General features: G+C 36.7%; 1 protein-coding gene across 2 annotated transcripts in view; it reads left to right on the top strand.

Annotated features, from left to right (window-relative positions):
* The window catches only part of COP1 (COP1 E3 ubiquitin ligase), a 230,527-nt gene that overhangs the window by 69,091 nt on the left and 144,428 nt on the right, over positions 1-17,008 (top strand). For both annotated transcript variants that reach the window (XM_052653649.1, XM_052653648.1), the window contains exons 7-8: positions 3,186-3,245; positions 6,584-6,660. In XM_052653649.1, the coding sequence (XP_052509609.1) occupies positions 3,186-3,245; positions 6,584-6,660 (137 nt within the window). The remainder of the gene's footprint in view (positions 1-3,185; positions 3,246-6,583; positions 6,661-17,008) is intronic.

Raw genomic sequence — 17,008 nt, 5'->3', positions numbered from 1 at the left:
AGATTTTCCATATACCCCATAGTAATGCACATTTAAATTTCCTCATTTTTTTTATGACTTGAAAGCTCATTTCTTCTTAGCACTGAATATGATTCCATTGTCTTCATGAACCACTGTTTATCCATTCATCTGAAGGACATCTTGGTTGTTTCAAGTATTGTTAATTACTAAAGCTGCTATCAATGTGTTTTTTTGGAATCGATGTTTTCAGCTAGCTTGGGTAAATACTAAGGAGTGTGGTTACTGGCTTATATGATAAGAATATGTATAATTTTTAAAGAAACTGCCAATCTGCCTTTCAGAGTGGCTGTACAATTTTTCATTCCTACCAAGAATAAATGAGAGTTCTTGTTGCTACACATCTTTTTCAGCTTTTGGTGTTGTCAGTGTTCTGAATATTGGAAATTCTAATCAATATACAGTGCTTTTTTAAAAAATTTATTTTTAGTGCTTTTTTGTTTATATATATATATATATATATATATAGTATTATTAATTTTGCTACTTTTTTTTTAACCAGCTTTTCTTTATCCTGGAAGTTTATCAGTATTCTTTTGTTCAGTTTTGAATATTTCAGATAATTGACGAGGTCTTGGCAACTGTAATTTATTCTAATTATATTAGCTCTAAAAACTAAAATTAAGATACTGAACTTAATACTTCAGCATGTTTTTATTCAGTCATGCTGCTGCTGCTAAGTGGCTTCATTCGTGTCCGACTCTGTGTGACCCCATGGACTGCAGCCTACCAGGCTCTTCCGTCCATGGGATTTTCCAGGCGAGAGTACTTATTCAATCATAGTGAAGGTCAAATAAATGAGTGCCAATGATACCTAACTGCACCAAAGTTAATGTCAATTAAAGGGGGTTCTATTTTTGAATTCTTTTATGTTTTAGTCTTAAGGGATTCAGAGACTTCTGTTCTTCACTTTTCAAATTTTAAAATAATTTCTTTGGGTTGTAATAGAGTATACTGTGTTGAGAGTGCTTGCTATTGATGACTTTGGACTGTGCTCTTAAGTAGCATTCCTCCATCTTATGTATATTATTATTATTATTATTATTATTTTTAGTACCCCCCAAACTCACAATAGTGTTAATGCAGATTTGATCCAGAAATTTGTCAATTTTCATTCCCATTTGTGGTCTGTTTTCATTTAGATAATGACAGTTCAGCTTTATGAACTCTCTTCATGTGTTTCCAAAACGTTCTTGGTCTCTGTTTTATGCTTTTATTCTAGATTCTGCCTGTCTGGTTTATGAAACACATTTGCAGAGTGAATTTAGCCTAGTTGTTCTTTCTGCTTTTTAAAATAGTTATCCTTTGTCTTTCTTCTATTTCCTCATACTATAATGTCTTATATTGATGTCCAAAAGGAGAACACTTTTTTCCTTTACTCATTACCTCTCTCCATATTTCTGGCCACCAAATGTGTAGGTGATTTCTTACACCAACTAGTTCTCCAGTTCTCTGTAGATATAAGCAGAATGTCCTGGAAATCAATTCAGGTCAATTCTATCTAACACTCTCTACTTGGAGTTGGCCCTAGATTCCACTGGTTGAGGATTCAATCCCACAAGACTGAGCTGCCCCTTCAGATCATAATTGCATGTCCAAGAAGTCACTCGTATATTTAATCTACTGGCTATAAATTGGCAGTTCCCATGTTCCCCTCCAAGGATTTGATAATTTGCTAAAATGGATCACATAACAGGAAAACAGTTTACTTGCTGGATTATCAATTTATTGTAAAAGAATAGAACTGAGATATGTGGGAAGGGGCATGGAGCTTCCATACCCTCTCCAGGTGTGCTGTTCTCCCAGCATCTTCATGCACTCACCAACCTACACGTTCACCAACCCAGAAGCTCTTCCCTAGACTGAATTCCATGAGGCCAAGGGCTAGAGTTTTCTAAATCCCATGCTTCACAGTACTTAGCAAAATGTTTAAGATTGGTTAATATTTGAGTTAATATATTATCAACTGTCTATATATTGCCTCAGAAGAAAACATGCTTAAAAATCTGTTTACCCCTACTAGTTACTAGGTAAAAGAAAGTTAAATAATAAGGTACTGTTTTCAAGTAGTAGTGTTATAGCATAGTAGTTAACGGCATGAATCCTGGAGCTGCCTTGATTTCAACTCTAGTTCTGCTGTGTACTTACTGCGGTCTTGGGCAAGTCACTTAATCTTTCTGTGATTTATTTTCCTGTGTAATACTTCCTTATTGCACATCTGGCAATAAGTATTACATAAATATATTCATTATCATTATTTTATATTCTGAAAACTGGCTCAGGGGTTTTCCCTGAAAGTTCAGTGGTTAAGACTCAGAACTCCCAAAACATGGGACATGGGTTCGATTCCTGTTTGGGGAACTGAGATCCTGCATGCTGCACCACATGGGCAAAAAATAAAATTGGCTTCAATATATTTGGCTTATATTAAGACAGCCACTTATATATAATAATTATAGAAATTTAAATTTGATAGTGTTTGGAAAGTAGTTTTGTTTCATGTAGTGAAGAGTTGCTATTTCTCTTGATCAAATAATTTCATTTTAATAATCTCAATAAAATTTGGAATGTAAACTCATATAATCTAAAATGTAGACTCATGGTTCAGAATTACTTGATTGTCAAATATATCATTAAATATGATAATTAAAATTTTTGCATTTTAAAGGCATAGAGAAAAGTTATGGTGCAATAAGCAAAATGTCAAAGATGAAGCATAATCTTAAATATGTTTTAAAATGCTTAAGAGGGTAACTTGTGATTGCTTTTGGGTGGTAGAATTTAATCTTTGAGACTTATTTTTAAAGTGAGGTTAACAACTGACATGCTGATATTAATTGCTGACAGTTAAATGAGGTGATTTAAAAGTTCTTTGGATATCTTGTTTTTATTAAATCATATTTTTATTGTTCATCTTTAACATTTTTATTATAAAGTCAATTATTGTATTAAAGAAAGTACTATTTTCTTAAATATTAAGTCTTTACATTTACTTTTTAACATAGGAACTTGCAGTGCTTTTTAGCTGCAGTTTTTCACCCCTACAATTTACCATTAGTATACAATTTCCTAAAAATCATATTCCAAATGTAAAATTACTTTATGATTGTGGTGATGCCAGTGTGGTTTGGTTTAGGCTTTTTTTTTTCCCCCTCTCTAATCCACAGCAACTGGAGCAGATTCAGAAGGAGTTAAGTGTTTTGGAAGAGGACATCAAAAGAGTGGAAGTAAGACCAAGAATTTCTTACATCTCAAGTAGCTTTTCAATTTCATGAAAATTTTGATTTCCTTTAAATTGCTGCATTAAATTAATGGGATTAGTCTCCATTATATAGAAAGTAACAGGCATAATTTCTGCAATAATTTATTAGGAGCCCTTTTCCTCTGAGTTAATGATCAAAAGTTAGAGTTTAAGCAGTTAGTAAACAAAGCTAATATTTGCATCAAGAGGGATGTTACTTTTCTTAATGTTTGCAAAGAATATTTTCAAAGTAGAGACTGATATATCCTGTTTTTCTATACTTTGGTGAGTTGAACAGTAATGATCATTGCCATTTAGTCGCTCCGTCGTGTCCAGCTCTTTGTGGCCCCATGGACTACAGCACACCAGGCTTCCCTGTCCTTCACCATCTCCCAAAGCTTGCCCAGACTCATAACTATTGAGTTGGTGATGCCATCCAACCATCTTGTCCTCTGTCTTCTGCTTCTCCTCCTGCTTTCAATCTTTCCCAGCATCAGGGTCTTTTCCAGTGAATCTGCTCTTTGTATCAGGTGGCCAAAGTATTGGAGTTTCAGCGTCAGCATCAGTCCCTCCAATGAGTATTCAAGGTTGATTTCCTTAGGATTGAGTGGTTTGATCCCCTTGCAGTCCAAGGAACTCTCAAGGGTCTTCTCCATCACCACAGTTCAAAAGCATCAATTCTTCAGTGCTTAGCCTTCTTTATGGTCCAACTTTCACATTAGTACATGACTGCTAGAAAAACCGTTAACTTTGACTAATGCCAAAGAAGGTGAAGTAGGACAATTCTATGAAGACCTACAAGACTTTATAGAACTTGATAGAACCCAAAAAAGATGTCCTTTTTGTCATAGAGTACTGGAATGAAAAGTAGGAAATCAAGAGATACCTGGAGTAACAGGCAAGTTTCACCTTGTAGTACAGAATGAAGCAGGGGAAAGGCTAACAGAGTTTTGCCAAAATAATGTATTTGTCATAGCAAACATCCTCTTCCAACAACACAAGAGAATACTCTACACATGGACATCACCAGATGGTCAACACCAAAATTAGATTGATTATATTCTTTGCAACTAAAGATGGAGAAGCTCTATACAGTCAGCAAAAATAAGACTGGGTACTGACTGTGGCTCAGATCACAAACTCCTTATTGCAAAATTTGTACTTAAACTAAAGAAAGTAGGGAAAACCACTAGACCATTCAAGTATGACCTAAATCAAATCTCTTATGATTATACAGTGGAAGTAATGAATAGATTCAATGGATTAGATCTGACAAAGTGCCTGAAGAACTGTGGACAGAGTTTCATAATATAGTACATGAGGTGGTGATCAAAACCATCCCCGAGAAAAAGAAATGCAGAAAGGCAAAATGGTTTTCTGGCGAGGCCTTAGAAATAGCTGAGAAAAGAAGAGAAGCGAAAGGCAAGGGAGAAAAGGAAAGATACATCCATCTGCATGCAGAGTTCCAAAGAATTGCATGGAGAGATAAGAAACCCTTCCTAAGTGATCAATGCAAAGAAATAGAGGAAAACAGTAGAATGGGAAAGACTAGATATCGCTTCAAGTAAATTAGAGACATCAAGGGAACATTTCATGCAAAGATGGGCTCAATAAAGGACAAAAACAGTATGGACCTAACAGAAGCAGAAGCTATTAAGAAAAGGTGGCAAGAATACACAGAAGAATTATCCAAAAAGGATCTTAATGACCCAGATAACCACGATGGATCACTCACTTAGACCCAGACATCTCAGAGTGTGAAGTCAAGTGGGCCTTAGGAAGCATCACTACAAACAAAGCTAGTGGAGGTGATGGAATTCCAGCTTAGCTATTTCAGATCCTGAAAGATGATGCTGTGAAAGTGCTGCACTCAATATGCCAGCAAATTTGGAAAACTCAGCAAGGGCCACAAGACTTGAAAAGTTCAGTTTTCATTCCAGTCCCCAGGAAGAGCAATGCCAATGAATGTTCAGACTACTACACAGTTGCCCTCATTTCACATGCTAGCAAAGGAATGCTCAAAATTCTCCAAGCTAGGCTACAACAGTACGCGAACCAAGAACTTCCAGATGTTCAGGCTGGATTTAGAAAAGACAGAGGAACCAGAGATCAAATTGCCAACATGTGTTGGATCATAGAAAAAGCAAGAGAATTCCACAAAAACATCTTCTGTTCCATTGACAACTCTAAAGCCTTTGTGTGGATCATGAAAAACTGAAAATTCTTCAAGATGGGAATACCAGACCACCTTACCTGCCTCCTCTGAAACCTCTATGCAGGTCAGGACAGAACAGTTAGAACTGGACATGGAACAATGGACTGGTTTAAAATTGGGAAAGGAGTACGTCAAGGCTGCATATTGTCACCCTGCTTATTTAACTTATATGTAGGATACATCATGCGAAATGCAGGGCTGGATGAAGCACAAGCAGGAATCAAGATTGCCAGGAGAAATATCAATAACCTCAGAGATGCAGATGACACCACCTTTATGGCAGAAAGCAAAGAGGAACTAAAGAGCCTCTTGATGAAGGTGAAATAGTAGAGTGAAAAAGCTGGTTTAAAACTCAGCTCAAAAAACGAAGATCATGCTATCTAGTCCCATCACTTCATGGCAAATAGATGAAGAAAAAATGGAAACAGTAACAGATTTTATTTACTTAGGCTCCAAACTCTCTGCAGATGGTGGCTGCAGCCATGAAATTAAAAGATGCTTACTCCTGGAAGAAAAGCTATGACTAACCCAGGTTCAGTTCTTGTGTTGGGAAGATCCTCTGCAGAAGGGAATGGCAATCCCCTCCACTATTCTTGCTTAGAGAGCTACAGTTTGTGTGGTTGCAGAGAGTTGGACATGACTGATTGACTAACACTAACACACACCTAGATAGTGTATTAAAAAGCAGAGTCATTCCTTTGCCGACAAAAGTCTGTTTAGTCAGTTGCAATACTTATCTTAATATTTATCAGTAGGTTCTCACCTAGATTAAAAATGATTAAGCTAGTTCACTGTTCACATAATGTACAGTATGTCTCATTAAAAATATTTACATTTGTCTTTTTCTGCATTTGATGGCTTCATTAGTAATGAATAATATTTATTAAAGAATTTCTAGTTCTGTAAGTATGTACGTCATAAAAAAGACTTGTCTCATAAGTTTCAGATATCCTTGCTTTTGTACTCTAAGGAGAGGAAACGTTGAGAAATTTGGATGTTGAGACAAAAAGGAACTGATAAAACCTGGGATTGGAAAGAAAGAAATAGCTCCTTTTGACTTATACATCTTCTCTTTGGAGTGGCTATAATTCTAATAATTGTACTTCCAGGAAATGAGCGGCTTATATTCTCCTGTCAGTGAGGATAGCACAGTGCCTCAATTTGAAGCTCCTTCTCCATCACACAGGTACAAAGCTTGAAACCTGTAATTGCTTTGGATTTATGTTATAAAGTGCAGATATGGTATTAGTCCTTGGTAGCCTTTTCCATGTGATGAACACAACTCCTAAGAAATTACTTTTGGTCATGATGTAGAAATGAGATTCAGATTGCCCATCCGTTTCCTTTATGCTTTAAATTTCATGCCAGGGACAGTTAGTAGAATATTATAATACTGTGAATTCAGTAATGAATTAAAAGTTTGGTGGATTTCTCAAAATAATGATAGCTTTGAATATATTGTAAATTAAAATCAGATGACATTAAAAATCTATAATTTGAGAAAATGAAATGGTAATATTAGTTAAACTAATACCTTTGACTTTGCCACTATCCAGTTGAATTAGGTAGATCTGTTTGTTTAGACATCTCTGCTAGTTTCTTTATAACTCCCCATTATTAATTTAATTAAGTCTTCCCTTCTGTATTCTCTATAGCGCAGGAATTGCATATATCTTGCTCATGACTGTTTCCCTAGATTTTAAGTACTGGTAGTGACTGGCCTCCTTCAGTATGTTTTTGTGAAATATGTCTATGGTCCCTATGTAAATTTAAAGTTCTATTGATGAAATATCTACTACCTAACATTTGAATTTGAACTTTTTTGTTGTGTGCAGAGCAAGAGAAATTTTACATGTTTCTAATCCATTGCTAATCCATTCACGATTGTGGTCCAACAGAAGCTTTTTAGACAGATAGTTTTAGTATAACACATGGATTTTCAAGCAGTCCAGTGACAGTACAGGAGATTACACTAACTTTACGGCCAGTGCCAGATCAGGAAAGCCATTTTACATCTAGTTTGGGATGATATGTGGGGAAGGGACACAAAGAATATTCTGGCAAAATAACATTCCTGGTGGGTTTAATATATTTCATTAACCGTTTTATAGAGAATCTGCATGAGTGCTGAGTGATTCTGGGGTCACTTTACCTGTGTAATTCAGCTTGTTTTTGTCCATATTTTATTTTCTTTAAAATACTTGGGAATGATTCAGTCTGTGGGATATTATCTTTAGCTTAGCATTCACTTCCTGACATATGTGGGATCTGTGTAAATGGAATATTTATTATGTGAGTGCATCCAGGCAAATAAAAGTTGTCATATCACAATGTCTTCTCTAATAAACTGATAATTCTCATTATCATATCACTCTGTCATATCACTTTATTTCTTTCTATCTGTCGTGGCCAGGTCTTTGTTACCATGTGAGCTACCAGGGAAGCCCCTGGTCTTTGTTAATCTCTCACTGATCTTCGTTAATCTCTCACTGGTGACTTTTAATAACATATTAACAATATAGTATTATGTTCATTTAACTGGCTTTTTAAAATTTAATGCCTCTGATGCACTGGGCACTGTTTTAAGTGTTGAATGTAGCTAGAGAGTCCCTCCCTTTATGGAACTTCCGTTTGGGTGTGGGTGTGGGTGTGTGGGTGGGTGTGTGTGTGTGTGTGTTGGCTGTGTTGGGTGTGTGTGTGTGTGTGTTGGGTGTGTGTGTGTGTGTGTGTGTGTGTGTGTGTCTGTAGGTTGAGGGAGATGCTAAATAAGAAAAAATATAATATTTGTATATGACATATAAGTAGTATCCTAGGAAAGAAGCATTGGAGAAGGCAGTGGCACCCCACTCCAGTATTCTTGCCTGGAGAATCCCAGGGATGGGGGAGCCTGGTGGGCTGCCGTCTATGGGGTCGCACAGAGTCGGGCACAACTGAAGTGACTTAGCAGCAGCAGCAGCAGGAAGGCAGTTAGATATATTAGAAAGCTGACACATGAATGAAGAGAAGAGAAGAGATAATAAAAAGTCACAGGGTAGTTTTGAGTAGGGTCTTTTTAGATTATAAAATACTTACAGGGGTTCACATGTAGAGGATAGAGACGAGACTTTCTGTCTCTCCCAATCCCCTGCAATTGGAAGCTAGGAGGAATGTTAGGAATATTGCAAGAATCCGTAAAGAGGAAATGGTGGACTTTTTATTGGATTTTATAGGATTTTATTGGTGGAAGAGAAGAGAAGTGGTTGTATAATAAAGTGGCCAGTCTCATGAGAGATGTAGGAATTCATGATGTCTGTGAAAACTTTGTTGAATTACTAAAATCGTATGGAACACTTGTCAGATGATGTGGTCAGTTAGACTGGTTCAGTTGAAGATGGAAAAACAGGCAAACATGATATTTTCTTCAAAAGAGTGTTTTGATTTTTTCGTAAAATACATTCTTTATCACAAGATTTGAGAGAGACACTTGGGAAAATGATGCTAGCTTTGAATATTCTTGGGAAATGACCCTTAAGACTAAGATGTGGAATTAAACATGGGAAGAATGTTATGCTCTCAATATTGAAGTCTGTTTTATTTTCAAGAAATAGTATATAGTTGAAACATAATGCCCCCCATAATTATTATCATCATTCTATAAATACCAGATTTTGTTCTTATTCCTCATTGTCATGTTTTGGTCTCTTTTTAAGAGGTTTACTTTAAAAAAGAGTTTTTGTGGATTCATTCATTTTTTTGTGGGTTCAGGGTAAATCCCTTACATTGATTTTGGGTTTATGGTGAGGGTTATGTGCTTATTGTGAAGAGAAACAGAAGACATATAATTATTGATATTATACCTCCCTCCCCAGGAATTTGTCTTCTGTATACCGTAATTGGCTGTAATTGTCATATCCTGTCTGTTCTCTTCCAGCTACCTTGTTTAGACCCCAAGTATCTCATAAAGTCATGCAATAGTCTTTTAACTATACTCCTACCGTGTATTGTGAGGAATCTCATCATGTTACTTTCCTTAAAATCATTCAGCGACTTTCCATTGTATTTAAATTGACTTAGATCACTTTTGTATGGCCTTCCATAATCCCCTTTACCTTGCCTACTATTTTTGTGCTTTAGCATTGAATTTAACTCTCCAAATGGGTTATTAGGGTAACTTTACTTATATATTATTTTTTTTGCTGAGAAACTCCTCTGTTCCTCTCTTAAGTAGCTACCCACCCTCTAGCCATCCCCAAGAATCCAGCCAAGGATGAGCTTTATTCTTTTTTGATACACCAGTTCCCTTAGAAAATGAAGTGGAGGAAGGAAGTGCAAGATAGAATTAACTACCAGTTTTTAAAACATTTTCCATTTACTTTGTTCCTGTTCTATACTGTGTGTTCTAGTTTGGGTAGATTTCCCATGCTGTACTATAATCCTGTTAATACTGGGGTTTTCTTACACTCCCACATTTTTATATGAGCATTTATACATAAGAGAACTTAAAATAGGTTTTTGAGTAAATGTATGTGTCACCTAGAATGTAGTTTAATTTTCATAGCTTGTGAGAACTTGATTGAAGCATGACCTTTAGTATACTTAATAAGTAAACTAATCAATCTCAAAAAAAAAAACACACTCAGGCTTCATTGGGGTAAGTGAAGTTGGAAGTGAGTATGTGATTATCTCCTTAATAAAATCAGTTTAAATTTAGCAAAACTTTTAAGCCTTCATTCATTGCAAATTTTTCTTATTAGAATTAGTTCAAACCTGAAGATTGCTGCTTTTAGGGCATTTTTAGTTCTTTAGATTCTGAGGAAGGAAGTCTTCACAATTCAGAGGATAAACTATAGCTTATACTTCTTTGTTACGTGGCTCTTTGTATTAAATTATGAGTAAATTAGAGAGTGATAGGCAAGCACAGTCCTTTTTAGCTTTTGCCAAATGACATTTTTTTTTTAATCTGAGAGTATGAAACATTTTAGTCAAATCTTCTTCTCAACAATGACAGTGACAATTTGGTTTAGATTAAAATATTCTTAGACTGAAAAAACCTAAAGTCTAAAGTTTAGATTTTAGTCTTCCTCAAAGCCATTTATTGCCAGTGGTTTTGCTTGTAATTTTTAAAATGCATCTCATTGACGTGATTTCTGTCTTAGAAATAATTGTCTCATAATTGCTTCATTCTTTGTCTTTAAATCAAGCAAGTATTTCAGAACAGTTATTTATTATTCGCTAACCTCTGGTTTTAGAACTCCAAAGAACCTGGTTTAAAGATAATGTATTAGTTGAAGCTTCTCTGTTTGCTTGGAGGTGAATATGCTTTAATATGACCCAGATAGTTACTAGAGTTAAATTTGCAGGATAACTCTTGATTTCTTGTGGTAAAGCAGTAAATAAATACCAAACAAATAGTAAATAAGATTTGTCTTGAATCTCTGATCTTTCAAATGCTTTTGCCAGTAATAGACTTGCTATTGATCATATTTAATTCATTTTTTAAAGACAGATTTGTAAGTTTAAATTGTGAATTGCTTATTTTAAGTTTTCTGTGGTATAGAACAGGGTTATTTATAAATAAGATTTATAGGTAAGACTTTTATATAAGACACTTTTGCTTTTATTTCACTACTCTAATTAGATATATTTGAGACTTAAACTTTCATTTGTCTGTCATTTTTGACAAAGGTCCAGATAAATCAAAATGAAGGGAAAAGCAAGGGGTCACTTTAGGGATGCTAGAATTATTTAACTATTATTAAGAATATTCTTACATCCATGTATGTATATATATATATAGATATACACACACAGACACACACACTAGTGGGTCAGTACCTTGTGAATTTGTAAATTTTATAATTTGATTGAATAAACTGATAAAGTTCAAGGAATTTGGTATTATGTAATGGCTCCTGGACTAGGATAAGAAATTACTCTTTAACTCACACAGAACTCTATGCAGTTATGCTTACCCCAGTGACACCCTGCCTTCTCCAGGGTCTTAAGAAAGAAAAATGTGTGTGGCGGGAAAGGGTGGATGGTGGTTATAATGGCTCTTTGGTGTAATGAATGAAAATGATCTCATCTTCTATATTACTGCATATTGGGTCTTTGGCTGGATGATGACCCACAACCAGAGTAGTATCAATGGCTTCTTCACATAATAATGCTTACACTTTTGGTATTTTTTGGCAGTTATTATTAGTTCAACTGCTTTATTTTACTTGGGATGCTAACTTTTTAAAATTGTATTTACTTTAATTTTTATTTATTTATTTATTTAGGCTGTGCCACACAGCCTGTGAGATATAAATAGTTCCCCAAATAGGTTTGAACCTGGGCCCCTGGCAGTGAATGCATGGATTCCTAACCACTAAACTGCCGGGGAATTCCCCAAGAAAACTTTCTATTAAAATGTAGGAGTTAAAATGTTGTTATGGTCAGGTCTAACTCTATGCCTTACAGATTGGCTGCTAATTTATTATATATTTTAAACAAATCTTCTACATAAACCTAGAGGTTTCTTTTAATTTTTTATATTTCTTCTTCTTATTTTTCCTTTTTTCTTAAAAAAATTTTTTTTTCCTTTTATGAACCCTTGTTTTGAGGGCTGATTTTCAACAGATCACAGCTAGGGAGCTGCTGTGCTATATACGAAAGCCTGACCCAAAAGCAGGTCGTCTCTGGATGGTTTAGCACCAGGGTTCCCATGAACATGCGGTGCATGACAAGTGAGGGGGCGGCACCTTTTCCAGCTGCATCTTAAGAGTTTTTAACGTAACATTTCCGTTTATCCAGGAGGAGAATTCTACAATACAGAAAATTCTCCATACACAGCCTGACGCTATTTTCCGTATCTTCAAAGTTAGATGGTTATGAACAGATCTTAAGAAATCTCTGCTACACTTGGTGTTTATTGTTGTAATTACTAAGGATTGCATGCGTTAACTCTGGCCTGTAACATGCAGAGGACTTGAACTTGATGCCATAGACAATGGAGGGCATTGAAGAATCTTAAGGAATTTTCAACTTGAACAAAGAAACGGAAGACACAGAAAGCAAATTTGCTTGGCACTAATGTAAAAGATACTCTTCATACATCTGCAGTCTCATTGACTGCAGATTCTTTGGCACTCAGCTTTGTTTATTGTACAACTTTCACATCCATACAAGACTACTAGAAAAACCATAGCTCTGACTAGACGGACCTTTGTTGGCGAAGTAGTGTCTCTGCTTTTTAATATGCTCTCTAGGTTGGTCATAGCTTTTCTTCCAAGGAGCAAGCATCTTTAAAAAAATTCATGGATGCAGTCACCATCTGCAGTGATTTTGGAGCCTCAAAAAATAAAGTCTGACACTGTTTCGCCATCTATTTCCCATGAAGTAACGGGACCAGATGCCATGATCTTTGTTTTCTGAATGTTGAGCTTTAAGCCAACTTTTTCACTCTCCTCTTTCACTTTCATCAAGAGGCTTTTTAGTTCCTCTTCACTTTCTGCCATAAGGGTGGTATCATCTGCATATCTGAGGTTATTGATATTTCTCCCAGCAATCTTGATTCCAGCTTGTGCTTGCTTCTTCTCATGATGTACTCTGCATAGAAGTTAAATAAGCAGGGTGACAATATACAGCCTTAATGTACTCCCTTTCCTATTTGGAACCAGTCTGTTGTTCCATGTCCAGTTCTAACTGTTGCTTCCTGACCTGCATACAGATTTCTCAAGGGGCAGGTCAGGTGGTCTGGTATTCCCATCCCTTGAATAATTTCCCACAGTTTATTGTGATCCACACAGTCAGAGGCTTTGGCATAGTCAATAAAGCAAAAACAGATGTTTTTCTGGAACTCTCTTCCTTTTCCATAATCCAGCAAATGTTGTCAATTTGATCTCCAGTTCCTCTGCTTTTCCTAAAACCAGCTTGAACATCTGGAAGTTCATGGTTCACATATTGCTGAAGCCTGGCTTGGAGAATTTTGAGCATTACTTTACTAGCATGTGAGATGAGTGAAACTGTGTGGTAGTTTGAGAATTCTTTCGCAGTGTCTTTCTTTGAGATTGGAATGAAACTGACCTTTTCCAGTCCTGTGGCCACTGCTGAGTTTTCCAAATTTGCTGATATATTGAGTGCAGCACTTTCACAGTGTCATCTTTCAGGATTTGAAATAGCTCAACTGGTATTCCATCACCTCCACTAGCTTTGTTCCTAGTGATACTTCCAAATTTACTGGCATACTAAGTGCAGCACTTTAACAGCATCATCTTTTAGGATTTGAAATAACTCAGGTAAAATTTCATCACCTCCACTAAAACAGTAAAAAATAACAGCAACCTGAAAATATGGAAGTCAGCAATTGCTCCAATAAATGTTAAATAAATAATCTGAAACTATTTCAAATAAATTATAAAAATAAATCCATCAAACTATGGCAGGAGCAAGAAGAAAATTTTGAAGTAGATCTGACAGACAGAATGCCAGAACAACTATGGACGGAGGTTCATGACATTGTACAGGAGGAGATGATGAAAACCATCCCCAAGAAAATGATATGCCAAAAGGCAAAATGGTTGTCTGAGGAGACCTTACAAACAGCTGAGGAAAGAAGAGAAGCGAAAGGCAAAGGAGAAAAGCTTTGTTCATAGTTATACTTCCTAAGGCCCACTTGACTTCACACTCTGGGATGTCTGGATCTAGGTGAGTGATCACATCATCATGGTTATCTGGGTCATTAAGATCCTTTTTGTATAGTTCTTCTGTATATTCTTGCCACCTTTTCCCAATAGCTTCTGCTTCTGTTAGGTCCATACTGTTTTGCATGAAATGTTCCCTTGGTATCTCTCGTTTTCTTGAACAGATCTCTAGTCTTTCCCATTCTATTGTTTTCCTCTATTTCTTTGTGTTGATCACTTACGAAGGCTTTCTTATCTCTCCTTGCTATTCTTTGGAACTCTGCATTCAGATGGGTATTCTTTCCTTTTCTCCTTTGACTTTAGCTTCTCTTCTTTTCTCATCTATTTGTAACGCCTCATAGACAACCATTTTGCCTTTCTGCATTTCTTTTTCTTGGGGATGGTTTTGATTGCCTCCTCCTGTACAATGTCATGACCTCTGTCCATATTCTGGCATTCTGTCTATCATATCTGCTTTGAAATTTTCTTCTTGTTTTTGCCATAGTTTGATGGATTTATTTTTATAATTTATTCAAAATAGTTTCAGGTTATTTATTTAACATTAATTGAAGTAATTGCTGACTTTCCATTTTTAGGTGCTGTTTTTTAACTTTTCTCTTTAAACTGTGTCTGTGAAGTGGGTTGGAATAGTCCAGGATTTCTTCACTCTATTTGTAGAATATTATATGCCTTGATTCAGTGTAGATTCTAGAACCTGACTGCATGGTTTTGCATTCTAACTCTCCTGTTTTCTAACTTTTTAACTTGAGCCAAATGTGGCTTTGTTTCCTCATTTGAGAAGTGGGAATGATAATAGCTACCTTTGTTATGAAGTTTAAATTATTAGATCAGTGCCTAGAGCATGGTGAATGCTTAATCAGTTCAGTTCAGTCGCTCAGTCGTGTCCGACTCTTTGCGACCCAATGAATCGCAGCACGCCAGGCCTCCCTGTCCATCACCAACTCCCAGAGTTCACCCAAACTCATGTGCATCGAGTCAGTGATGCCATCCAACCATCTCATCCTCTGTCGTCTCCTTCTCCTCCTGCCCTCAATCCCTCCCAGCATCAGAGTCTTTTCCAGTGAGTCAACTCTTCCTATGAGGTGGCCAAAGTATTGGAGTTTCAGCTTTAGCATCAGTCCTTCCAGTGAACACCCAGGACTGGTTTCCTTTAGGATGGACTGGTTGGATCTCCTTGCAGTCCAAGGGACTCTCAGGAGTCTTCTCCAACACCACAGTTCAAAAGCATCAATTCTTCGGCGCTCAGCCTTCTTCACAGTCCAACTCTCATATCCATATATGACCACTGGAAAATCCATAGCCTTGACTAAACAGACTTTTGTTGGCAAAGTAATGTCTCTGCTTTTGAATATGCTATCTAGGTTGTTCTTAACTTTCCTTCCAAGGAGTAAGTGTCTTTTAATTTCATGGCTGCAGTCACCATCTGCAGTGATTTTGGAGCCCCGCAAAATAAAGTCTGACACTGTTTCCACTTTTCCCCATCTATTTCCCATGAAGTGATGGGACCAGATGCCATAATCTTCGTTTTCTGAATGTTGAGCTTTAAGCCAACTTTTTCACTCTCCTCTTTCACTTTCATCAAGAGGCTTTTGAGTTCCTCTTCACCTTCTGCTGTAAGGATGGTATCATCTGCATATCTGAGGTTATTGATATTTCTCCCCAAATCTTGATTCTAGCTTGTGCTTGCTTCTTCCAACCCAGCGTTTCTCATGATGTACTCTGCATAGAAGTTAAATAAGCAGGGTGACAATATACAGCCTTGACGTACTCCTTTTCCTATTTGGAACCAGTCTGTTGTTCCATGTCCAGTTCTAACTGTTGCTTCCTGACCTGCATATAGGTTTCTCAAGAGGCAGGTCAGGTGGTCTGGTATTCCCATATCTTGAAGGATGTTCCACAGTTTATTGTGATCCACACAGTGAAAGGCTTTGGCATAGTCAATAAAGTAGAAATAAATGTTTTTCTGGAACTCTCTTGCTTTTTCAATAATCCAGTGAATGTTGACAATATGATCTCTGGTTCCTCTGCCTTTCCTAAAACCAGCTTGAGCATCTGGAAGTTCACGGTTCACGTTTTACTGAAGCCTGGCTTGGAGAGTTTTAAGCATTACTTTACTAGCATGTGAGATGAGTGCAGTTGTGCAGTAGTTTGAAAATTCTTTCGCATTGCCTTTCTTTGAGATTGGAATGAAAACTGACCTTTTCCAGTCCTGTGGCCACTGCTGAGTTTTCCAAATTTGCTGGCATATTGAGTGCAGCACTTTCATAGCATCATCTTTTAGGATTTGAAATAGCTCCACTGGAATTCCATCACCTCCCCTAGCTTTGTTTGTAGTGATGCTTTCTAAGGCCCACTTGACTTCACATTCCAGGTTGTCTGGCTCTAGGTGAGTGATCACACCGTCATGATTATCTTGGTCATGAAGATCTTTTTTGTACAGTTCTTCTGTGTATTCTTGCCATGTCTTCTTAATATCTTCTGCTTCTGTTAGGTCCATACCGTGTCTGTCCTTTATTGAGCCCATCTTTGCATGAAATGTTCCTTTGGTATCTCTAATTTTCTTGAAGAGATCTCTAGTCTTTCCCATTCTGTTGTTTTCCTCTATTTCTTTGCACTGATTGCTGAGGAAGGCTTTCTTATCTCTTCTTGCTATTCTTTGGAACTCTGCATTCAAATGGGAATATCTTTTCTTTTCTCCTTTGCTTTCTGCTTCTCTTCTTTTCACAGCTATTTGTAAGGCCTCCTCAGACAGCCATTTTGCTTTTTTGCATTTCTTTTCCATGGGGATGGTCTTGATCCCTGTCTCCTGTACAATGTCACAAACCTCCATCCATAGTTCATCAGGTACTCTGTCTATCAGATCTAGTC

This window comes from Budorcas taxicolor, chromosome 16 (genome assembly GCF_023091745.1).
Source record: "Budorcas taxicolor isolate Tak-1 chromosome 16, Takin1.1, whole genome shotgun sequence".
Taxonomy (NCBI): Eukaryota; Metazoa; Chordata; class Mammalia; order Artiodactyla; family Bovidae; genus Budorcas; species Budorcas taxicolor.
This window is presented reverse-complemented; position numbering and strand designations above follow the sequence as displayed.